Here is a 25968-nt window from a genome sequence, read left to right as displayed (position 1 = left end):
ATTGCTAAACAACCTTATGAAACAGAGAAAAACAGCTGATTTTTTATGATTATATGGTTGTTGTTGCAGACAAGCTGTTGGGACAACTCAGGGAGGTTCATTACGGTGGGGACCAAAACACTCATAACATCCACATAAAAGCAGGCTAGTACTGTACAAAATCCCTCATCTCTTCTTTTTGTGTATCCTTGGTTTAGTCATGTTTCTTCATCCACTGGAATTTTTTATCTTTTTAATAATCATACTCATTCTTTCTCTCTGTGTTCATGGAAGTGAAGCAAATCTGATGTCAGTGTGAAACATATAGACTGAAGCTTTGTATTTTCCCATTTGCCTCAAACTGTCTCCACAATTGCAGTTTAGACTTCTATAACCCCCAGGGGTTAAAACCTGGGCTCGTCCGGGATTTGAACCCGGGACCTCTCGCACCCTAAGCGAGAATCATACCCCTAGACCAACGAGCCAGCTGTAGCAGGTTTTTATGGCTGTTTCTCTGGCCGTCATAACTCATGATTGAACTCTTTCTGGTGATGTGGCGTCTTTGGGCTACTCAAAGAGAACCCTCTGATTATGATTCACTGTGGTGTAGTTGTAGTGACAAGATTGCTAAACAACATAGTGCTTTTCTCTGCCATAGCAGGAGTTCAAGGTCAAGGTCACTTTTATTGTCTCCCTCAGGAGAAATTGGTTTTGGACAACTTGACAATGCTTCTCTTTTTCTAGATTGGCCGAGAGATAATATGTTTATTTTGATCCCACCATTTATTTATTCTGCGGTTCCAACAGCAACTAACTAATCCCCCAAAATGTTTCTTTTCTTTTTTTGTTTAATTTATTGTTTGGTCTATAAAATATCATAAAATTGTGAAAAAATGTGCATCGCAGTTGCCCAGAGCCCAGGATGATGTCTTCAAAACACAAATATATTCTGGTTACAATTACTGTATGAAACAGAGAAAAGTAGCAAATCCTCACATTGTAGAAGCTGGAACCAGAGAAAGATTGGCATTTTTGCTTGAAAACTGATTTTCTGCCGATCGACAAACAGATTCATCGTTTCAGTCCTATTCTCAGTGTTTTCCTAAAGCCTGAAATATAAACGGTAGGGTGTGTGGCTGTTGAGATCTTGTGAATTACATTAGTCTTGTCTTTTTTAAAAAAAAAATATAATAATAAAGGAATAGCAAATAAAATGTGAAATTTACTTGGCCAGTATCACCTTATCAACTTCAATGATTAGTGGTGTCATAACTTAAATCAGTAAAGTAAAGTAATGTACATTTGTTTTTTGAATTTATGTGTAATTTTTTTTTTTTTTTGCTGATGTTGATTTTTTTTTATCGTTATATGGTTGTTGTTGCAGACAAGCTGTTGGGACAACTCAGGGAGGTTCATTATGGTGGGGACCAAAAAGATCTAATTAAACACAGTTCACATAAAAGCAGGTAAGTACTGTACAAAATCCCTCATCTCTTCCTTTTGTGCATGCTTGGTTTAGTCATGTTTCTTTATCCACTGGAATTTTTTATCTTTTTAATAATCATACTCATGCTTTCTCTCTGTGTTCATGGAAGTGAAGCAAATCTGATGTCAGTGTGAAACATATAGACTGAAGCTTTGTATTTTCCCATTTGCCTCAAACTGTCTCCACAATTGCAGTTTAGACTTCTATAGCCCCCAGGGGTTAAAACCTGGGCTCGTCCGGGATTTGAACCCGGGACCTCTCGCACCCTAAGCGAGAATCATACCCCTAGACCAACGAGCCAGCTGTTGCATGTATTTATGGCTGTTTCTCTGGGCCGTCATAACTCATGATTGAACTCTTTCTGGTAATGTAGTGTCTTTGGGCTACTCAAAGAGCACGCTCTGATTATGATTCACTGTGGTGTAGTTGTAGTGACAAGATTGCTAAACAACATAGTGCTTTTCTCTGCCATAGCAGGAGTTCAAGGTCAAGGTCACTTTTATTGTCTCCCTCAGGAGAAATTGGTTTTGGACAAATTTGGAGTTGATAAAATTGCTAATAACTGATTAGACATTTCACTTAATGAAATGTAAGGCTTTTGGATTTAGTTTAGTGACAGTGCTTTTCAGGAATGATGGCACTGTCCTCTTTGGTTTTGTGTGCTTTTCAGTGCTTTATATTTACAAATGAAACATGATTTAAATGCAATTTCTTTTCTGTCTTGACTGCTCAAACTTCATGGAATCTTATCCTAAATCAGTGCAAGCACATTTCCCTTGAAAAGGTCTGTGTATGCACATTAAATAACAGATAACATAATGTGCATCACTAGCATGCACACATTAACAGCAACAAAAAACACTGTATTTGCGAGATAATCCATCATTGAAACTGAGGATGTTTAGCAAGTATTCATCCTAAGTATACTTTGCTTTTGACTTTTGAGGCAAGTTGGTCAGATAAATCACAGCAATTCTGATTTGACAGGTTGCATGGCAATCCATTAGTTAAAACAACATATAAAAGTGGTCTACATATAACTGGAAAATATTAGATTTTTGTGTTCACTCTGCTCACAAAAAAATGGGTTTGGGCCTTAACTGTAATCTAATCTGTCAGATGATGACAGACGATCCAAAGTCATCTTCCCAAGAAGAAGGCCAAATATCATTACTGACATGATCCCATGTTATTAACATAAACATAATCTGTGATAAGCATTTCAAAACATCTACACTGCACTTAGAAGTTGTAAGTCCACTGGTAAGCATGATTTACTTTATAAACTTGAATGGTACACCACGGCTGTAACTGCAAGATGTAAATACCTGGAATGATAAATGTACATTATCGTGCCTGGCCAGATGATTAGCTATATCCAGCAGGTAAAACCTGGCAATTTGTGCTATTGCTTGTAGTGATGTACTCTATTTAGTAGTGCGATCTAAATTCATAAGCAGCTTCCATTCGTTTTCCCTTTTGCCGTAGAAATACATTTTCAACAGCTTCTTAGGTTTCTGTGTCCCACAAAACAAAAAAGTCAGGGCTCGTCCGGGATTTGAACCCGGGACCTCTCGCACCCTAAGCGAGAATCATACCCCTAGACCAACGAGCCTGTATACAGCTGTTTACATCTGTCGTTCTGTGATGTTCAGACCTGTAATTGAACTCTTCAGATTGGTGACATGGCAACTTGTAACTCCACATCTCTAGTCCAACAGAACCTTCTGGTGGCCACAATTATATGTTCATCTCACTGTACAAGACAAGCATCACTGAACTTTAGGTTGTTTATGTAACCCCTGGTAGTATGAGTAAGATGTCTTACTATGGGATATACCGCTCTGTCTATTCCTTAGAATCATTTATCTCATTATGCTAATCCTGATTGGCTGGTGATTGTGACGTCTGTGTCAGGTGGTTCCACTTACCTTTAAATAACTTACGCTACTACACAGGCGTCACTCAGAATAAGCAACTCTTCTCACTTCATCCCAGCATGTCTGGTGATACATCTCACTCATACTACTCCGAGAACTGGGGTTAGGCAAGTAACCTTGTAGTGGTGTACTGTATTTAGTAGTGCAGGTTTTCTAAAAGTCTAAATTCATAAGCTGCTTCCTTTGGTTTCCCTTTTGCCTTAGAAATGAATTTTCAGCAGCTTCTTAGGTTTTTGTGTCCCCCAAAACAAAAAAAGCAGGGCTCGTCCGGGATTTGAACCCGGGACCTCTCGCACCCAAAGCGAGAATCATACCCCTAGACCAACGAGCCTGGCATCCTATGGCATAAGCAACTCTTCTTGGTTCGTCCCAGCAAGAAGGGTTGCCTGGTGAGACATCTCATGCATACTACTCTGAGAGCCGCTGTTAGGCAAGTAACCTAAAGTTCTCATAGTATTCATTTCGATGTCTCACTATGGGATATGGAGACTGTATTGCCAAACAAGCTTATCTCAGCAACCACCATCACTCAAACAGTATTACTCTGTTCCAGCAAGGGCCCTAAGCCCAGTACTGTGTGAGCCATGCATGGAGCAGAGACATCCAGTCGCTAAAATTGGACAAAAGTGAGGGGCGAGGAACATCTCACTGCTGCAGTAGAAACCCCTCTAAACAAAGCCCATGATGTGGCCAGGCCATGAGTGGAATGAGCTTGTAGGCCTGCCGATGCCTGCAGTCCCTGGCACATATAAGCTAGAGCAATCGCTCCCACCATTGCCATTGCTTTGTAATAGGTTTTCCCATATAGGGATTAGCCCAGGATACAAAGAGTTGGTCACTACTCCGAAATCCCTTTGTCCTGTCTATATAGTTGCATAAGGCACAAACTGAACACAGCATGTTCAACTGTTGTTTTTTAGGGGAAGAAAAAGCCAACCACCTTGTCAATAAGGCGGGGTTAGGTTTTAGTGACACCCTGACATGCCTTGGGGCAAACTGAGTACATGAAGGGTGCACCGAAAGCGTGTGAATATCACTGACCTGTTTAGCAGATGCCAAAGCCAGCAACAACACTGTCTTCAGAGACAGATGTTTCAAGTCAACCTCCTCCACTGGTTGAAAAGGAGGGCCCATCCAAACCACTGCCAAGTCCCATGGGGGCACCACAGCTAGGTCCAGCTTTGACCACAGTTGCACTGTCCTTCCCCTCCCCGTTCCTGTCGTACACCTGAATGTTGCTAGCAGACAAGTAAGGTTCATTATCCAAAAAGCTAGCTTGGCATGGCAGCCATTGTTGAAGACTCTTAACAGTGAAGCAGACACAGTGGTTGCACGAACTGGAGGCTTTGATAGCCAGCCAGGCATGTTCCAACCCGAAGCAGCACAAGCAGACCTGGTGTGTGTCTTTGATTGAGATTTGTTACTGCAGCAGCAGAGTCAAGGCCCAGAGTCTCTATCTCCTCTGTTGTGAGGGGGGCAACATCCATCTTCGCTAGCAGGCATACTAACAGAGAGGAATGGCGAATTAGCTGGCATGCTAATCCCATGGGTGAGCGTTTCGCCAGCCCCCTTGGTATGCAAGGGTGAACGCTCGGTGAAGTACTTGAGCTGCTGTGGTGGGTATTCGAGGCCGTTGAAAACCTGGCCATGGTGTGACTAGGTGAAAAGCACTCCGGTCTATGGTGAAGGCTGGAGAGTTGAAGTGTATCAAGGTAGCTAGCACCCAGTGACAGCATGTTTAGCCAAGATAACTAAACTTAGCACAAAATGTAAGGAAATTTGTGTTTGGTAGATTATTTCTTTGTTGTAATAATGCTTCTTGGCAATAAATCTTATACCGTTGGAAAGCCTGTTTATTTCCCTTTCAAACGGTGCCACATTTGTAAGGAATATGCATTTGTGGGATGAGCAGCAGAGCTGAGTATGTGGGTTGCACCCATGAAAAATTTGCCAAATCTTCTCTGCCATTGACTCTTGTTTGATGTTTGGTGGATTGGATGACATATTGACAAGACATATTGGCAATGAATAAATTGTTAAAATTTATTCATTTAACAAACAGGAGCCTCAGTAGCGTATGGAAGAACCATACACAGCCACAACAACCTTGCACCTCCTCCTCATGCTGGTCCCCAGCCTGGTCACACACTGCTGTGGGATGGCATCCCATTCTTCAACCAGCGTTTGTCGCAAGTCAGCCAACGTGGTTGTGTTGGTCACTCTGGCACGAACAGCATGCCCAAGCTGATCCCATAAGTGTTCAATGGGGTTGAGGTCAGGACTGCTGGCAGGCCATTCCATCCTCTCCACTCCCAAATTCTGGAGTTAGTCTCTGATAAACCCCGCTCTGTGGGGGCGAGTATTGTCATCTTGGAGGATAGAGTCCCAGACTGTGGAGATATGAGATTCCCACTGGTTGCAGAATCTCATCTCGATATCTCTCTGCAATGAGATTGCCTCCAATGATGACAAGCCTTGTTTTTCCAGTGAGGGAGATGCCGCCCCACACCATCACACTGCCTCCACCAAAAGATGTTACTCTATCGATGCAACAATTAGCATAGCGTTCTCCGCGTCTTCTCCACACTTTGACCCTACGATCCAACTGCTGTAGGCAGAATATGGACTCATCGCTGAACATAACGTTCCTCCAGATGTTCAGGTTCAGTGCACGTGTTGCCGACACAAGCGCAAACAAGCCTGACGGTGAAGGGCAGTCATGGCAGGCCTCCTGGCAGCCCTATGAGACCGGAGATTGGCTGCATACAGTCTGTTCTTGATTGTCTGGGCAGTGAGCCGTCGGCCATATCAGCCTGCAAACCTTGACTGCAAATCTGTAGAAGACCTACAAAGAAGGCCTACGGTACCTAAGTGCTGACAGGGTGAGGAAATGGTCTTCTTGGGCTGTCGTCTTCTTGGGATGCCCACTTCGCGGCCTGTCACTGACATCCCATTATGGAACTTGGCTTTCACTTTGGAGATGGTACTAGGGCTGATTCCAAATAATGCTGTAACTTGGTTTTGCAGAACACCAGCTTGAAGTTGCCCTATCGCACGGGCCCTATCCAGATCAGTCAAACCTGGCATGCCGATTCATGGAGCAGACACTGACCACTGTAGCAGGGCCCATGCTCACAGGTGCTGATAGGCACCTGATTGGCAGCACCTGGGGGTACCAGAAGCTCAAAACAAGAGTCAATAGCAACAGCAAAATAAGCTGTTTGGCATTTGCAGAGAAGATTTGGCAAATTTTTCATGGGCGCAACCCACATACTCAGCTCTGCTGCTCATCCCACAAATGCATGTTCCTTACAAATGTGGCACCATTTAAAAGGGAAATAAACAGGCTTTCCAACAGTATAAGATTTATCGCCAAGAAGCATTGTTACAACAAAGAAATAATCTACCAAACACAAATTTTCTTACTTTTTGTGCTAAGTTTGTCTTAGAAAAACAATGTGCCCTGATCTAGGTGAAACCACCTGACATGGACATCGCGATCACTAGCCAGTCAGGATTGGCGTAATGCGATAAATGCCAGGGTATACGGTCAAAGAAACGCAGTGGAGAGAGGCTGAGGCTGTGGCTGAATTAGCCACGCAAGAGGATATGGCCAGAGGATACCAGAAGCACATGCGCAATGCATCCTGGTACATGTAGTCAGAGAGAAGGAAAATTCAGACTAAAACTCTTGACTAAATTTACTATCAACACTGATTGGACATCCACCTAAAATGTGGTGAAATTTCCCTTTAATATTGTTTACTGGGTTTTCACACTTATATCTAATGATGAAAAAGGGGACACTTTTGAACTTACATAAACAAAATAATAATTAAACATTTGCGAAATGTAATGAATCAAATTTTGTTGTGAAGATCACCATACAGCAAAGCATATGACACTGAAAAGGTATTTGGGAAAGTCTTTGTGCACAAATACTGACTTTGCTACCTGCTGTGTATACAACCATTTAATGTAAGCACTAGAGTTTTAAAAGCTAATTTTGTCAGGGTTTTGACCTTGGAACTTTTAGTACCTTAACATCTTTCCACTGGCTCAGTATTGCACATTTTGGCACCTTTTAAACATTACAGCAGAGGATAACTGTGCTGATTCATGATATTATTGCACTTCTATGGAGCAGGGCCTAATGTGACAGTCCCTGCATCCAGTCGAGCTGTGTCAACATTCATTAAGTTTGATTTATATTGTGTGTTAAAGCGTTATGCCATAGCTATGGAGCCTATGCATGTAGCTGCAGAAGCTACACCATAGGTTACGCAATAGCTGACATGCACCTGCTCTAAAATGTAACTACACACCAGGGCTACAGCAGCAGTGGAAATATCACTGTGATTGGCTGCTTGTGTTTTCTTCTGCAAGTTCCTGAAGCTTGCGGAAATTTTGATAGTGAAAAAGACAACTTTAAGAAAATTAGTTCTATGTTTGGTTTGACTCATGACTTGTAACCACGAAGAGCATTGCTGTATCACTGTAATGAAATATTTCTACTCTAAGCAATTTTCAGTGTCATGTGATGGCATGACATCATTAATTAAGTGTGCTCTAGTATGTTTTGAAAATCTTTCCTACACTTCAGGGGAATTTCGCAAAGAGAGACAACGAAAGTATTCACTGTAACACAATTTATTTGCTGGTGTGACCCGGATGGATTACAACAAAACAAAAAAACCAGGGCTCGTCCGGGATTTGAACCCGGGACCTCTCGCACCCAAAGCGAGAATCATACCCCTAGACCAACGAGCCAACGTATGGGGCTGTCAACATCTGTACTTTGCTGATATATAGACCTGTAATTGAACTCTTCAAATTGGTGATGTGGCAACTTGTACCTCCACATCTGTAGTCCAACAGCACCCTCTGGTGGCCACAATTATACATTCATCTCACTGTCTATGACAAACATCACTGAACCCTAGAAAGTACTCCCTCATGGACCAGTGCACCATGTTGTAAAAATGAATAATAATTGCCTCTATTACTTCCGTGTGTCACTAAGTCGTTACAACTTCCTTAAGGTTGTTTTTTCACTATCAAAATCTCCACCAACTTCAGAAACTTGTCAAAGAAAACACAAGCAGCCAATCACAGTAGTACCTCCACAGCTGTTGTAGCCGCGACTTGTAGTTACATTTTAGAGGAGGTGCATGTCAGCTATGGTGTAACCTACAGCGTAGCTTCTGCAGTTACGTTCATAAGCTCCATAGTTACTGCATAACCCCTTAACACACAATATAAATCAAACTTAATGAACGTTGACACAGCTCAATTGGCTGCAGGGACTGTCACATTAGGCCCTGCTCCTAAGAAGTGCAATAATATCACGGATCAGCACAGTTATCCTCTGCTGTGATGTTTAAAAAGTGCACTGGCTCAGTGCAATACTGAGCCAGTGGAAAGATGTTAAGGTACGAAAGGTTCTGAGTTCAAAACACTGACAATATTTGCTTTTAAAGCTCTAGTGCTTAAATCAGAAATGAAATGGTCTTATCAGGAAAACAAAACACAGCAGGTGGCAAAGGCAGTACTTTGTGTACAAAGACTTCCCCAAATGGTCTTTGCAAGAGTGATTCTCTTGAGATAGTCAGCAAAGAAATGTGTTCTTGCAGTGTGACATATGCTGTGTGTTTGACATTACGTTTACAAATCAGTCAAGACTTGGTTATTCATTTACCTACTACTTTCTACACTAGACATTACAGTTCAGGAGGCTGACAAGACTGGAATCTTCAGAGTATACAAGACACAACACAAGTGTTGTGGATGGAGTAAAGTTTACTCCAATGCAGATGAGAGAGGGCAGCCTTCTCCATAGGATCAAATTTCATACACAGAAGTAATAGAGGCAATTATTATTCATTTTTACAACATTAAGGATGGTGCACTGGTCCATGAGGGAGTACTTTCTAGGGTTCATTAACAGTCTTACTGCCATTGATGGTAACAGGATTAACAAGTTAATTAAAAAGGCTGGTTCTATATTTAGTTTGACTCCTGACTTGTAACCAGGAAGAGATTTAAGACTATGCTTTAGTTCAAAAGTCATCCTGGATATCAGGCCCCATATATCATCAGATAATACGTGTTCTTTTGTGTGTTAGTGTTAATAATGTTGTGTTATGGCTTTGGTATGTTGTCTGCTGTGAGCTGCTGACTTGTGTATCTCTTGTTATTTGTCACTGTGCATGGGAGACCAAAATAGTTTCCCTTCTGGTGATGGTCACCCTGTATCACAGTGAATGAACAGAAACACAGTGACTACATGACACTAGTCTCCTATTCAGTAATGAGACAAGATAACATTTAAAAAGAAGGGTTGCCTGTAAATCTATAAAAATTCCTCTTTATGGCAAAGTGAAGTGAAACAGTTACTGTGGGGAATATAATTAAAGCATGATACCACCAGATCATGTACAATACACCTGTCTAGTGTACAAACTTGTTGTGAGGGTGCTATCAACAGAAGAAATGAGACGCTGAACTAGAAATCAAAACTTACGCTTAAGGTATCTACAGCAAGACTACCACTATCCACTTGTGTCACACATAAATCTGGCATTCATATGGATTGGCTCAACATGATATGCAGTAATGTAGCTGACTATATAGAAAGCACCATTTAAAAACTGACAGTGATCAGCTTTCAGTGCTTTTGTAGCTCATGAGACTCAAAGTCATTCAGAGTTTTGTTTTGTCCCTTAAATTCATCTGACAGGACAAGCTACACTGATAATTATATTGCTGTACCACTGTAATGAAATATTTGTATTGTCTGAGCAATTTTCAATGTCATGTGACAGCGTGACATTATCATCATTAATTAATTAATTAATCATTAATCAAGTGTGCTCTAGTATGTTTTGGAAATCCCTCCTATACTTCAGGGGAATTTGGCAAATAGAGCCAAGGAAAGTGTTCTCTGTAACACAATTTATTTGCTGGTGTGACCCCTAGGGATTACACAAAACAAAAGCAGGGCTCGTCCGGGATTTGAACCCGGGACCTCTCGCACCCTAAGCGAGAATCATACCCCTAGACCAACGAGCCTACATATGGGGTGGAGAACATCTGTAGTTTGCTGATGTATAGACCTGTAATTGAACACTTCAAATTGGTGATGTGGCAACTTGTAGCTCCACATCTGTAGTCCAACAGCACCATCTGGTGGCCACAATTATACATTCATCTCACTGTCCATGACAAACATCACTGAACCCTAGAAAGTACTCCCTCATTGACCAGTGCACGATGTTGTAAAAATGAATAATAATTGCCTCTATTACTTCTGTGTATGAAATTTGATCCTATGGAGAAGGCTGCCCTCTCTCATCTGCATTGGAGTAAACTTTACTCCATCCACAACACTTGTGTTGTGTCTTGTATACTCTGAAGATTCCAGTCTTGTCAGCCTTCTGAGCTGTAATGTCTAGTGTAGAAAATAGTAGGTAAATTAATAACCAAGTCTTGACTGATTTGTAAATGTAACGTCAAACACACAGCATATGTCACACTGCAAGAACACATTTCTTTGCTGACTATCTCAAGAGAATCACTCTTGCAAAGACCATTTGGGGAAGTCTTTATACACAAAGTACTGACTTTGCCACCTGCTGTGTGTTGTTTTCCTGATAAGACCATTTAATTTAGGTAACCCACTACAATTTTAGGCTACATAATATTTTTATGAATATAATTTCAAATATGAAATAGCCATTCTTCTAATAATCATTTCCTGCCTTGATCCACCCAATTATATACTGTTCTCGATGCATTACTGGTTTCCATAGCACCCTCAATCTAACTAATCTAGACTAATGCAGGTGGCTGTTTCTTGTCTTAATTTCAAGAAGTTAGATGGTGTAGAAATGCAGGAAATTTGTCTTAAATTACAATTTTTTTCTGTGGGAAGTATCCCCAGACCCCCTCCCTGGCGATTATGTAGCTATCTTTACAAGTTTGCTCCCCCATTTTGAGACATAACCAGGCGCCCATGCTTGCATGTGTTGTCTTTTTTCATGTGTGTGTGGGTGGGTGGTAGGGTGCCTCACGGATTTCAATCACTGACCTCACGGATTTCAGTCACGTTACCTTGACAGGTACGCAATGGTCATTTGTCTAATTTTATGAATTTGTCGAGTGTTGTAGAGCTGGCCTACGTGGAGCAAGTTTAGTAAAGTCATTGCAGCATTGCAGCACTAAACAAGGCCAGAGAGAGTTGGAGTGGATCAATTTACCATGAATAATGCTAATTTTATTATGAACAAATATAAGTACTACTGAAATAACACCTGAAAGTGGAGTGACAAAAGGTCTTGTTGTCCCAGCTATTTCAGTGCCAGTGTGTTGAGGACTTGGCAAGTTCGACTCGGGAGTACAAACTTTTGAGAATGGGAGGACGATTGATAAAATAAAACAAAATTTAATATAGACTGATCTGTTCGTTTTAATACATTTATATTTAGTGAAATGTGATGATATCTGTACATATAGACCCCCAGAGGCAGTGCTGTTGTTCTGTCCAGTAAAACATGAAGCTTCACTTTGCATTCAGACAAACTAATGTTGCAGCTACAATTGATAGATTTAATCTGTGTGACCAACATTTATCTGCCAAAAGGAATTATATCATATATCAATATACTACAGAGACACTAGAGCCAGCAGTAAATCACCAAAGAGCTGCACAGATCACTTCACTGGATCATGTTCTCCCCAGGATGACGACACAGGACTCGGGCTGCCAGCAGCTGAGATGAAGGGCTGGTCTAACTCGGCCAACGGCTCCTCACATCTCCGAAAATGTTGCAGCAGATTCACAAACAGGCGTTATTTAGATAACTGACCACATATTGGGAATCTACATGGTTACTTTCTCGCCTTAAAAAATATTACATCTTAATAAAGTGACATATTAAGTGTCCTAGAGCAAAACTTACAACAGTCTGGCTCAAAATCGCTGCCACGATGCCATTGCCCTCAGATATCCAATCTTCATCGCACTGCAAGGCATACTGGGTAATGTAGGCCCAGCAAGGGCCCTCCTCTCTACGACAAAACAGTGACAGAAAGTTGAAACTGAAGAACATAAAATTGAAACCGTACACCATTGACACTGAAAAAATACAGACAGTGTAAAAAAAAAACAGTCATTGAAATAAGATAGACATGACGAAAAAATCTGAAGACTGACATTGAAAAACACATCATAATGCAAAAAATACTGAAATAAAATAAGATAATAAGATTGTAATTTTTTTTAATGTCCATGTTTTACTTTTCAGTTAACTTTTTTCAATGCCAATACAACTTTTTTCCAATACAAGTGTTTCAATGCCAATGTTTCTTTTTTCAGTTTAGGTTTTGTTTTCAACATTAAATTTTTATTTTCAATGCCAAAATGTAACTGTCACTGTTCTGGCTCCATAGCTGACTTGGGTATCTCTTGTCATTTGTCACTGTGCATGGGAGACCAAAATAGTTTAGTTTTTTTGGAAATCCCTCCTATACTTCTGGGGAATCTGTCAAAGAGAGCCAAGGAAAGTGTTCTCTATAACACAATTTATTTGCTGGTGTGACCCCAAGGGATTACAAAAAAAAAGCAGGGCTCGTCCGGGATTTGAACCCGGGACCTCTCGCACCCTAAGCGAGAATCATACCCCTAGACCAACGAGCCGACATATATGGTTGTCAACATCTGTATTTTGCTGATGTGTAGACCTGTAATTGAACTCTTCAAATTGGTGATGTGGCAACTTGTAGCTCCACATCTGTAGTCCAACAGCACCCTCTGGTGGCCACAATTATACATTCATCACCTTCTGAACTGTAATGTCTAGTGTAGAAAGTAGTAGGTAAATGAATAACCAAGTCTTGACTGATTTGTAAATGTAACATCAAACACACAGCATATGTCACACTGCAAGAACACATTTCTTTGCTGACTATCTCAAGAGAATCACTCTTGCAAAGACCATTTGGGGAAGTCTTTGTACACAAAGTACTGCCTTTGCCACCTGCTGTGTTTTGTTTTCCTGATAAGACCATTTCATTTCTGATTTAAGCACTAGAGCTTTAAAAGCAAATATTGTCAGTGTTTTGAACTCAGAACCTTTCGTACCTTAACATCTTTCCACTTGCAATTCCAATTGCACATTTTGGCATCTTTTAAACATCACGGCAGAGGATAACTGTGCTGATCCGTGATATTATTGCACTTCTTGGGTGCAGGGCCTAATGTGACACTCCCTGCAGCCAATCAAACTGGCTCAACATTCATTAAGTTTGATTTATATTGTGTGTTAAGGAGTAATGCTGTGGCTATGGAGCTTATGAACGTAACTGCAGAAGCTTCACTGTAGGTTACACCATAGCTGACATGCACCTGCTCTAAAATGTAACTACAAGTCAGGACTACGGCAGCTGTGGAGCTACCACTGTGATTGGCTGCTTGTGTTTTCGTCTACAAGTTTCTGAAGTTGGTGGAGATTTTGATAGTGAAAAAACAACCTTAAGGAAGTTGTAACGACTTAGTAATCTTCTCCTTTCAGTAACAGTCTTACTGCCATTGATGGTAACAGGATTAACAAGTTAATTAAAAAGGCTGGTTCTATATTTAGTTTGACTCCTGACTTGTAACCAGGAAGAGATTTAAGACTATACTTAAGTTCAAAGGTCATCCTGGATATCAGGCCCCATATACCATCAGATAATACATGTTATTTTGTGTGTTAGTGTTAATAATGTTGTGTTATGGCTTTGGTATGTTGTCTGCTGTGAGCTGCTGACTTGTGTATCTCTTGTTATTTGTCACTGTGCATGGGAGACCAAAATAGTTTCCCTTCTGGTGATGGTCACCCTGTATCACCGTGAATGAACAGAAACACAGTGACTACATGACAGTAGTCTCCTATTCAGTAATGAGACAAGATAACATTTAAAAAGAAGGGTTGCCTGTAAATCTATAAAAATTTCTCTTTATGGCAAAGTGAAGTGAAACAGTTACTGTGGGGAATATAATAAAGCATGATACCACCAGATCATGTACAATACACCTGTCTAGTGTACAAACTTGTTGTGAGGGTGCTATCAACAGAAGAAATGAGACACTGAACTAGAAATCAAAACCTGTGCTGTAGGTTTCTACAGTGAGACTACCACTATCCACTTGTGTCACACATAAATCCGGCATTCATACGGATTGGCTCAACATGAAATGCAGTAATGTAGTGATGACAGTGATCAGCTTTCAGTGCTTTTGTAGCTCATGAGACTCAAAGTCATTCAGAGTTTTGTTTTGTCCCTTAAATTCATCTGATAGGACAAGTTACACTGATAGCCTCATTATAATGCTGTATCACCGTAATGAAATATTTGGACTCTGTTTAAGCAATTTTCAATGTCATGTGACGGCATGACATCATTAATCAAGTGTGCTCTAGTATGATTTGGAAATCTTTCCTACACTTCAGGGGAATTTGGCAAAGAGAGCCAACAAAAGTGTTCACTGTAACACAATTTATTTGCTGGTGTGACCCCAAGGGATTACAACAAAACAAAAGAAGCAGGGCTCGTCCGGGATTTGAACCCGGGACCTCTCGCACCCAAAGCGAGAATCATACCCCTAGACCAACGAGCCGACATATGAGGCTGTCAATACCTGTAGTTTGCTGATGTATAGACCTGTAATTGAACTCTTCAAATTCTCTCTCCACATCTGTAGTCTAACAGCACCCTCTGGTGGTCAAAATTAAACATTAATCTCATTGTGCATGACGAGCGTCACTGCGTCATTACAACTTTCTTAAAGTTGTTTTTTTACTATCGAAATTTCCACCAACTTCAAAAACTTGCAGAAGAAAACACAAGCAGCCAATCACAGTGGTAGCTCTACAGCTGCCATAGCGCTGGCTTGTAGTTACATTTTAGAGGAGGTACATGTCAGCTATGGTGTAACCTACAGCGTAGCTTCTGCAGTTACGTTCACAAGCTCCATAGCTACAGCATTACCCCTTAAAGAGGTCATATTATGCCCCTTTTCCACAAGTTAACACAGTTCCCTGGGATCTTCATAAAATGTATCTGACCCGCTTTGGTCAAAATATCACAAGGATCAAGTGCCACTGTAGTCTTCTCATCCTGTCTAAACAGTCCCGTTCAGAATGGACAGTTTGAGCGTAAATAAACTCAGATTTTGCTGTGATTGAATTGCAATAAATGGATGAAAATGATGCCGAAATAACTGCATCGTGATGTCAACTTGTAAAAATCCTGAATTCATCCTTTGTCAGGTCTGTCTGCATGACAACAAGCAAACAACTGTTAAAATGCTTGTTTTTTGAATGGAGTTCGGATCGATCAGAGCTATGCTAACATTGTAGCTGCTCTCTCCACACTCAAAATAAGGTCATCTAAAGGCATGAATACAGCAGCGATGTTAAGATTTAAACACATAGATTTCTACATACTATGTTACATTAAAATCATATAAACTCACTGGTATTTAAGATGTTTATTATTGATGACAGCAGCTGAACTGGTGTGTGACTCTGGTGTTAGCTCGGGCTATGTTTAGAAGCAAGATTGAGGATAAATCCACTTAATCCCAAAAGTTTAAAAATAAACTCCCCCTGCCTGTAAACTGCTCTGGATAAGAGCAGAATCGGGTGTTTATTCCTCCAGAAGACAAGAAAGCAGTTGCAACAGCAGCAACACAGGACTCTTCGGCTCTGCTCCTCGACCAGCTCTCTCCTGCAGAGTTCACCTGGGCTCAGCAGCCGTCTGTTGGCAAGCAGTGGCTCTGTCCCCTGGTCCAGCCCCATGATATGGGCAAATTTTTCGCCCCTAGTTTAACTTAGCCTAGCTTCGCCCCATGTGACATAAGAATGGGCATCAAATCTGAATGGCTTGTTGAATCACATGAGTACAGAGCAAGCCAGCCTGCACCGTACTGACTGGGTGGTCTTATTTCACAGCTTGTGTGTCAGTAGGCTCATCAGAGACCCAAATACATACACACAAGCACTGAAAAAGTGAGTTTTTCATAATACAGCCCCTTTAGCACACAATATAAATCAAACTTAATGGATGTTGACAACACTCAACACTCGACTGGCTGCAGGGACTGTCACATTAGGCCTTGCTCCCAAAAATTGCAATTATATCACAGATCAGCCAAGTTATCCTCTGCTGTGATGTTTAAAAAGTGCACTGGCTCAGTGCAATACTGAGCCAGTGGAAAGATGTTAAGGTACGAAAGGTTCTGAGTTCAAAACACTGACAATATTTGCTTTTAAAGCTCTAGTGCTTAAATCAGAAATGAAATGGTCTTATCAGGAAAACAAAACACAGCAGGTGGCAAAGTCAGTACTTTATGTACAAACACTTCCCCAAATGGTCTTTGCAAGAGTGATTCTCTTGAGATAGTCAGCAAAGAAATGTATTCTTGCAGTGTGACATATGCTGTGTGTTTGACGTTACATTTACAAATCAGTCAAGACTTGGTTATTAATTTACCTACTACTTTCTACACTAGACATTACAGTTCAGGAGGCTGACAAGACTGGAATCTTCAGAGTATACAAGACACAACACAAGTGTTGTGGATGGAGTAAAGTTTACTCCAATGCAGATGAGAGAGGGCAGCCTTCTCCATAGGATCAAATTTCATACACGGAACTAATAGAGGCAATTATTATTCATTTTTACAACATTAAAGCATGATACCACCAGATCATGTACAATACACCTGTCTAGTGTACAAACTTGTTGTGAGGGTGCTATCAACAGAAGAAATGAGACGCTGAACTACGCTGTAGGTATCTGCAGCAAGACTACCACTATCCACTTGTGTCACACATAAATCCGGCATTCATATGGATTGGCTCAACATGATATGCAGTAATGTAGCTGACTATATAGAAAGCACCATTTAAAAACTGACAGTGATCAGCTTTCAGTGCTTTTGTAGCTCATGAGACTCAAAGTCATTCAGAGTTTTGTTTTGTCCCTTAAATTCATCTGACAGGACAAGCTACACTGATAATTATATTTCTGTACTACTGTAATGAAATATTTGTATTGTCTGAGCAATTTTCAATGTCATGTGACAGCGTGACATTATCATCATTAATTAATTAATTAATCATTAATCAAGTGTGCTCTAGTATATTTTGGAAATCCCTCCTATACTTCAGGGGAATTTGGCAAATAGAGCCAAGGAAAGTGTTCTCTGTAACACAATTTATTTGCTGGTGTGACCCCAAGGGATTACACAAAACAAAAAAAGCAGGGCTCGTCCGGGATTTGAACCCGGGACCTCTCGCACCCTAAGCGAGAATCATACCCCTAGACCAACGAGCCTACATATGGGGCTGTCAATACCTGTAGTTTGCTGATGTATAGACCTGTAATTGAACTCTTCAAATTGGTGATGTGGCAACTTGTAGCTCCACATCTGTAGTCCAACAGCACCCTCTGGTGGCCACAATTATACAATCATCTCACTGTCTATGACAAACATCACTGAACCCTAGAAAGTACTCCCTCATGGACCAGTGCACTATGTTGTAAAAATGAATAATAATTGCCTCTGCAGAAAATACACCATAGCTGACATGCACCTCCTCTAAGATGTAACTCCAAGCCGGGGCTATGGCAGCTGTGGAGCTACCACTGTGATTGGCTGCTTGTGTTTTCTTCTTCAGGTTTCTGAAGTTGGTGGAGATTTTGATAGTGAAAAAACAACTTTAAGGAAGTTGAATAACGACTCAGTAATCTTTCAGTAACAATCTTACGGACAATGATGGGAACAGTTTTGGAGTAAAGAACCAGGAAGAGAGTTCAGACTATACTTTCACTTTAAAGGTCATCCTTTGGTGTTTTTAGTAGTCTAAAAAGTGTGCTGAGTGAGAAGTTTAGGCTGCAGAGATGCTCCACAAAATGATTTAGAAGGTCCTCTGTGCCCACAGCTGTGAAACATTTAAATGACATGATACTTGTTGTCTTAGATATGGGTTGTGTTTTCAATGTAATTGCTAAGGTCTCATTTTATGTCTTCCATTTGTAGATTAGATTAATGGTACTCTTTTAAGCCCTCACTTATGGTTGGCTTTTTAAAAATGTATTTATTGACTGTACATGGGAGACCAAAATATTTTCCCTGCAGTGAATGAAGGAATGTAAAGACAGTGACTGCATAGCACTGAGGCAAGGCAAAACAGAAGTTACCTGGATCTAAATTTGGTTATATAAGTACATGTGTAGCCCACCGTTGCTCTTTATCACAAAATGAAGTGAAATAGTTCATGTGTGGAATATAATTAAAGCACGACACCACCGGATCATGTACAATACACCTGCGTAGTGTTGTGAGGGTGTCATCAACTGAAGAAATGAGACGCTACGAACTAGTAATCAAAACCTACGCTGTATGTATCTACAGTGGGACTACCATTATCTAGTATGTTTTGAACATCCTTCCTACACTTGGATTTGGGATGACAGCCAACTCAAGTATTCACTGTAACACAACTTATTTGCTTGTGTGATCCCAACAAAACAAAAAACACAGGGCTCGTCCGGGATTTGAACCCGGGACCTCTCGCACCCTAAGCGAGAATCATACCCCTAGACCAACGAGCCTTCTTTCAACTGGACAACAGAATGTAAATCTCCTCCCCTGTCCCATCCAGACCTGCAGTTTCACTCAATGGTGATGTGGCAGCTTGGAGACCCACAGCTCATCTGGCTGAACAGCACCCTCTGCTGCTAAACATTTGATTTTCTATTCAGCACTTGTTTTCTGAACTTTTCACAGCTGTGCTTCATCTTTGACGTTATTTAGACTTCTCAGCTTTCTTTAATACTCTTCAGTATAGATGTACATGCATAAAGTTTTGCAAAATACAATCAGCAGTTTCAGTCAGAAGTGAATGATCACCTGTCCGACACATCTGCAGCTCTGTGATGTCATCAAAACTTTACAAAAGTTGATCTTCAATAAATTCCATTTATTTTTATGTTGTTGTATTAAAATGAAGTATTAACAAGGCAGTTTCCTGCATTTTCTCTGACCTAAAGACCAGCTGCCTGCAGCCTGAAGTCTCTGCCAACATGACATTATACCACATGATTTCTCTAAAAGATCTCCATGATTGTGATTTCAGTATGACAAATACATCAGTTATGGATTATAGCCTGATTTCTGCCACTGCTATTATTATTATTATTATTATTATTATTATTATTATTATTCCTACATTCTTGTCATATTATGAATTAAAAGTAAATATATAAGTTGCCATGGACACTGTAATGCTCATCTGTTAGAGATCATTAAATACAGCGGTAGACATGACGTCTCTGAAGCAAGGACGTCTCATTTTGTTAAATGCCTGCTGCCTCGACTCCTGTCTCCTTGTGTCTCTTCCTTGACTCCTCCGCTTGCCTCTCAGGTGGGAGGAACTAAGACGCGAGGAGAGGAGGCAAGGAAAGGAATGGAGGATGTACAAACTGAGAAATGAGAAGAGAGGAAAGTCTCTCTCTTTCTCTCACAATCCAACTGGTCAAGGCAGATGGCCGCCCACCCAGGTCCCAGTTCTGCTTGAGTTTTCTTCCCGTTAAAGAGAGTTTTTCTGGGTCTCTGTAAATTAAAGAGTACAGTCTGGACCTGCTTTCTGTGAAATGTGCCCTGAGATAATTTCTGTTGTGATTTCGCACTATATAAATAAAATTTATAGCTTAACTATACTTAAATAGCAATTTGATACATGTTTGGCGAGTCACAGTATTCACACACAAGACTATTCACTCATGTGTGTCATGAGCATTACGTCACCGCCTGTAGCCTTGGAAAAATAGCCTGTGCAGCAACACCTGCTGCATGTCTCATGGTACCTGTGCCCAGCCTCACACACTTGCCCTTGTTTGGGCATATACAACCACTTTGCTGGCTCTCCTCAAACTTGACCTTTTTTCTATCAAGGCCTGAAGGGTTTGTAACTTTTTGTTTATCCAGCTGACTGTTGTCAGTGTTTTCCCTCAGCATTTTTTGAAAATGGTGACTGTGGTATATCCTGGTATTGTTAGCTATTGTTAATGGGTGTGATGACACAGAAGCTCGATCAACAATGACAAACAGCACTGCCAGTCTCTCCTGAGGAAAGTTCTTGTAAGTTCATATATGATTTTAGTATCACCTTTACTATGTGACAGAACATCTCTCCTTTTTTATATCAAGAACTGTAGGTTTCATCACAGATGGATATATAATATTTTAAACAGCTTTACATTTTTAAATTTTGTATATGTTTACATATTTTTTTTAGATTCTGGGCACACTTTGATTTATGATTCATTTTTGATGAAAACCTTTTGAAGGACATGCTTAGTATTTTGAATTTGGTTGCTGTGACTGAATCTTGGCACTAGCTGTTACATACTGTATGCTGCACATACTGTAAGCATTGGTTGTCAGTGTGGGTTATTTGTGTGCTGGTTTCCTTGACCTTTAACCCTAGGGATTAAAAGTTAGGGCTCGTCCGGGATTTGAACCCGGGACCTCTCGCACCCAAAGCGAGAATCATACCCCTAGACCAACGAGCCTGTCTGGAGTCAGAAATTGTCATTCATGCTTGTGTACAATCTGTCTGACTGATGATGTGGCATGCTGTAAGCCGACAGCTCGTCTGACTGAACAACACCTCTCAGTGGTCGTTGAGGGAAAAACAGCACACAGATCAACAGTCACATGAGCTGAAGTATGAAGCAGTACAACGAAGATAAAACAATCTGAACACTGCAACTCTAATAATGTAACACTATGGTCATAAATAAAGCCTGAACATTGATTCATTTGAAATGAACTAAACAGACAGAAACATGGTGTGAACACTTTTTACATTGTAGTAAGGTAATGATTTTTATTAAGATAATAATACTAACGTTTTGGGCTGATTTCAGTTACTTATATAAAGTGTCAAGTACTAGGTATGCATGAAGACTGTTAATGGTGACTGAGAACATCAACACAGGGTATTTGTGCAACTTGAGGAAAACCAATTTGGTGAAATTTAATTGGTTTAATATCATAAATGTCACAAAAGTCGTATTACTGAATGTTCTCTATAAAATAGGCCCGGCAATCTTTGATTTGTGAGTTTTCAAAGGAACAAAATACATGAATAACACTGAACTGCAGGTGCGTTGGAGACAAAAAGTGCAAAATGATATAAGACGTACATGGAGACAGTCTCCAAATGTATTAAAATACAACTCAAACACAAATAAAGCACGACTGATAGAGGACCTTCGAGGCAAATCGATTTGAAGAGAACAGCTGTTATATATATGTCAGTATTTGATACATTTTTGGTAATGATCACTTGAATTAATTTTTCTTCTTTTTTCGAAGGGCAGAAAAGTAGACATAAATTAACCATTTTGTTCTGTTCACAAGTTTTAAAGAAAGGTTATGCTGTCAGCGGTATAGTCATTCAGCTGCCTACGAGGCAACGTTCAGGTCAAACTTATCCCAGATACGCGGATGTTCACAGTCCACATGCTGGAGTTAGCTTTCAGCTAATGTACCTGTAACAGCGGTTGTCAAGTCCCGGGTTTGTTATTACATTCACAAAATGGCAACAGAAGCGAAACGAGCCAAGGTTATAATTTAATCTGTTTTAATGGAAAACAAATCTGATATTGCATTTCGCTATGTGTGTGTTGTACAGTAAGTGTGTATAGTTGTTAGCTGCTAGCGGTGCATGCTGTTCTCTCTGTAGCTCTGTTGGAGGAGGATAGTTTAGCTCGCTACAGTTATCAGTTTGAGAGTGTAATTGCGTTTTATTTGTAGTGTTTAGTATATAGGTTGAGTGGGAGTAATAATTTTGACATAGGGAAAAAATGTAACATCATATGGAAAACAGAACACTTCAAAAAGACGACATACCATAGCCTGCATAGAGGAAATATAGATATATGACACATAGGATATATAACTTATTCACACAAATGATCTCATGTGAACATACTAACTCTCTCTGTTGTGGATTCGTGCGCTGGGCACAGAAGGCCTTAATGAGGACTTTGACATTAGACCATTTTAGTGAATATATATCCTGTGAGTCATCTCACTAACAATAATATTACCTCTCTGTATGTTATGTCGTTTTTTTAAGTGCTCTGTTTTACATATGGTATTACATATTTTCTCTATGTCAAAATAATAGATATATTTTTATAAATATACAGAGGTGCTTTAATAGGTAGTATTGGAGTCCTTTATTGGAGTACAAACCATTGGGGGTCTATGTATTGTTTCTATTTGTACCTTTTGTCTATATTTGTACATATATGTAGCCTATTTATACATTTCTGTGTATTTACACAAATCTTTAAAATTCATGTATATATAAAATATTGTAAGGTTTGCTACAACTTCATCGATGGCGATCTACACCTGGTGTGTTCTGTCAGCTGGTTTTGTTAACTGCAAGGTATTTTTTTGATCCAGCGCCCATATCACTGGGTATTAGGATGCATGTGTCTTTTTTTATTTTCCAGGAGAAGGAACAGATGCCATTTTAAGGATTTAGATAATTCTAGATAATTTAACTTTTTGTGGAAAAATTATATCTGACACAAAATATTCTTCAAAGTAGAGTATTTTATATACATCTTGTATGTCTGGAGGGGATCCTTAAGTTTTTATCCATGTGACACTCTTGCTAACAGGTAGATCACAGCTCAGATCTCAGCGCCCTGCAGAACTTTCTACAGTGGTGCGACAGAGTGGGTCTGGTACTCAGCAGTAAGGTATGTTATGTTAGTTTACCAGCCAAGCAGTCTATGTGTTTTTCCCCAAACATATTTATTTTTCAGAATTTAACAAAGGCTCCCTCTCTCTGCAGGTGTACGTGAGTAAAGAGGGAACAGTGGCAGAATATGGGATGCTGGCAAAGGACAACATAGAGGAAGGCGAGGTTTTATTCACCATTCCCAGATCAGCTCTTCTTTACCAAGGAACAACCAAGGTGTCGGCCCTGCTGGAGCAAGGTGATAGTTACGTTAATGCTGTATTGATCTTTGCAGAGTGAGATTGTATTTCTGTACATATGATTGAAGCTGCCTGCATCAGCCCTCCTCCGTTTAAACCTCCACTTCCTCCCTTTTACCTTCGCAGAGAAATCATCTCTGGAGAGCTCGTCAGGCTGGGTTCCTCTGCTGCTGGCTCTGCTGTACGAATACACATCCTCACAGTCCCACTGGAGACCCTACCTCTCTCTCTGGACGGACTTCAGGACACTGGATCACCCCATGTTCTGGTAAAAAAAAAAAAAGAAAAAAGAAGAAAAAAACAGTGAATTTCTGTATTTTGTGGTCTCTCTTTTGCCATTCCATTCATGTCTACCACTGCTCATTCTCCTGGGCAACATTTCTCCTCAACACTCTGACACAAATCCATCTTAATCTTCTTGTTATTTTCTAAAATGAATCTGCAGTTGCTGTATTATCACTATTTACATTTCTAGCTTCCGTCACAGTAATTTACAATTCATCAATTCAGGTCTAAAGAGGAGCGAGACAGACTGTTGAGAGGAACAGGTATTCCAGAGGCGGTGGACACAGACTTATCTAACATCCGGAGAGAATACACAGACGTGGTCCTGCCCTTCATCGGCAGGCATCCTGACTTCTGGAACCCCGACACACACACGCTGGAGCTGTACACGCAGCTGGTGGCCTTCGTCATGGCGTACAGGTTAGTGAGCGTGAGACAAACACAGTCATACACATCATCATCATCTTTCTAAATTCATGTCTGTGATCTCTTTATACTTTTTTCCACCATCCCCTCCCTCTTCTTCCTTCTCTCTGAAGTTTCCAAGAGCCACAGGAAGAGGAGGACGATGAAGAGGACGAGGAAGAGGAGAGGGCCACCAACCCACCGATGATGGTTCCCATGGCCGACATGCTCAACCATGTGTCCAATCACAATGCTAATCTGGAGTTCACACCGGTGAGGGGACACAAACACCTTTAATATTGTTTTCAATTCAATTTGACGTTACTCGATCTAAACCTCATATTCCTTTCTGTTTTTCCCTCACATTCTCTCGTTCTCTCTTCACTCCACGTTTCTCAGGACAGTTTGAAGATGGTGTGCGTGCGGCCCATTCGTAAAGGCGAGGAGGTATTTAACACCTACGGGCAGATGGCCAACTGGCAGCTGCTGCATATGTACGGCTTCGCGGAGCCGTATCCAAGCAACAGCAACGACACTGCCGACATCCCCATCACCACCCTCCACAAAGTCGTCACTCAAGGTGATTGTCCACATCAACACATGAAATATTACAGAAGCATCATAAGAGAGAAATGTTCTCCCAGATTAAGATTAATGTAAACATTTTCAACTCTTAAAGAAAATAAAATCAGTTAAATAAATGAACTGATTTTATATTGTTTTTGTGGTTTTGGGAGATTTTTTTTTCATGCTAGTTCAGCAGTAGAGACCAGCTGTCTCCCTGTGTGCTTGACCCTTCTTCTTCTCCTCCCAGGTATTCAGTCTGATGTGGACCGGCAGCTGCTGGAGGAGAAGTGGGAGATGCTGTGTGAGATGATGGAGGAGAAAGCAGCTTTTGTGTTTGGCAAACAGGGCTGCCTCACAGACACAGAGCTACACACTGTGCTCAAGGTGAGCGAGTACATGAAACAGTACGGTTGAGTGTGCGGAGACACCGAAGACCACCTTGTTAGAGATGAATATTTGAGGAAAACATAACTCTGGCTCTCTGTGTCTTCAGGTGCTGTGCATGTCAAATGAGGAGTTCTCAGAGTTCAAAGATAATGAAGGATGGGAGGAAGAAGAAGAGGATGAGGAAGAGGCGAAGATTTCCCTGTCTTTCTCTAACGAGGGACTCCCCGGATTAAAGGCTCCATGGAAGCGACTGATCCATGAAGCGGCCCGTCTGACTGTGAGCTCCTATGGAGACGGGCAGGAGAGGAGGATGGAGGGAGAGGGTGTGGACAGCGACCGGGTTCTGATAGAGGACAAGGCAGCACGTGCAGGACTGAGCAGCAGGCAGCTGAATGCACTGCAGGTACGCTACGGACAGAAGAGCATCCTCAACAGACTCATGCAGCTCACGGAGTCATGAGATCACCTGTGACAGGGACTATTTTTTTTTATCTCAAGGAAAACTGCAACTTCTCTCTCAATACATTTACATGAATAAATATTTTTTTTCCTTAAGACAGGTCTTTGATTTTTAACAGCACTCCTGTTAATATACACCATTAGTTGTTGATATGCAGGATATTTTGCCATTATTCTTACATTAAAAAGGGATAATTATGACAATGCATCATTTTCAATAGTCTGCTAAATTGGAAAAGCTTTCATCTGCAGGGTACAAACCACAACATCTGCCCTCAGACTAGCACATGACACTACAGATGTTGTTGCTGGTGTTTTAAAACCCTTGAAAGTTCCAGATTAACTGAATCTGTTCTAAGATAGTCAATGTTTAGTGAGAGCAA

At 40.8% G+C, this 25968-nt stretch overlaps 1 protein-coding gene and 11 non-coding genes across 13 annotated transcripts in view; 1 reads left to right on the top strand and 11 right to left on the bottom strand.

Annotated features, from left to right (window-relative positions):
- Positions 1-25678, top strand: part of setd6 (SET domain containing 6, protein lysine methyltransferase) — a 31542-nt gene extending 5864 nt beyond the window's left edge. Inside the window, exons 4-12 of one of the 2 annotated variants that reach the window (XM_044356422.1) lie at positions 1364-1445; positions 23161-23241; positions 23337-23481; positions 23609-23750; positions 23993-24187; positions 24307-24445; positions 24572-24752; positions 24987-25123; positions 25233-25678. In XM_044356422.1, the coding sequence (XP_044212357.1) occupies positions 23376-23481; positions 23609-23750; positions 23993-24187; positions 24307-24445; positions 24572-24752; positions 24987-25123; positions 25233-25586 (1254 nt within the window). In that variant the 5' untranslated portion in view covers positions 1364-1445; positions 23161-23241; positions 23337-23375 and the 3' untranslated portion in view covers positions 25587-25678. Of the gene's footprint in view, positions 1-1363; positions 1446-21904; positions 22089-23160; positions 23242-23336; positions 23482-23608; positions 23751-23992; positions 24188-24306; positions 24446-24571; positions 24753-24986; positions 25124-25232 lie in introns of those variants that run through there. The other variant, XM_044356421.1, reaches the window with a different exon arrangement.
- On the bottom strand, positions 393-464 carry trnap-agg. Its single transcript has one exon. It is a non-coding gene; the product is annotated as a tRNA-Pro (tRNA).
- On the bottom strand, positions 1694-1765 carry trnap-agg. Its single transcript has one exon. It is a non-coding gene; the product is annotated as a tRNA-Pro (tRNA).
- On the bottom strand, positions 3009-3080 carry trnap-agg. Its single transcript has one exon. It is a non-coding gene; the product is annotated as a tRNA-Pro (tRNA).
- On the bottom strand, positions 3665-3736 carry trnap-ugg. The gene has a single exon. It is a non-coding gene; the product is annotated as a tRNA-Pro (tRNA).
- Positions 8104-8175, bottom strand: trnap-ugg. Its single transcript has one exon. It is a non-coding gene; the product is annotated as a tRNA-Pro (tRNA).
- On the bottom strand, positions 10405-10476 carry trnap-agg. The gene has a single exon. It is a non-coding gene; the product is annotated as a tRNA-Pro (tRNA).
- Positions 13031-13102, bottom strand: trnap-agg. Its single transcript has one exon. It is a non-coding gene; the product is annotated as a tRNA-Pro (tRNA).
- Positions 14993-15064, bottom strand: trnap-ugg. Its single transcript has one exon. It is a non-coding gene; the product is annotated as a tRNA-Pro (tRNA).
- trnap-agg lies at positions 17716-17787 on the bottom strand. The gene has a single exon. It is a non-coding gene; the product is annotated as a tRNA-Pro (tRNA).
- On the bottom strand, positions 18997-19068 carry trnap-agg. The gene has a single exon. It is a non-coding gene; the product is annotated as a tRNA-Pro (tRNA).
- On the bottom strand, positions 20959-21030 carry trnap-ugg. Its single transcript has one exon. It is a non-coding gene; the product is annotated as a tRNA-Pro (tRNA).
- Positions 25679-25968: the final 290 nt, after the last annotated feature.

This window comes from Thunnus albacares, chromosome 7 (genome assembly GCF_914725855.1).
Source record: "Thunnus albacares chromosome 7, fThuAlb1.1, whole genome shotgun sequence".
Taxonomy (NCBI): Eukaryota; Metazoa; Chordata; class Actinopteri; order Scombriformes; family Scombridae; genus Thunnus; species Thunnus albacares.
Note: the sequence above shows the minus strand (reverse complement) of the source record. Positions and strands in the feature narration are given on the sequence as shown.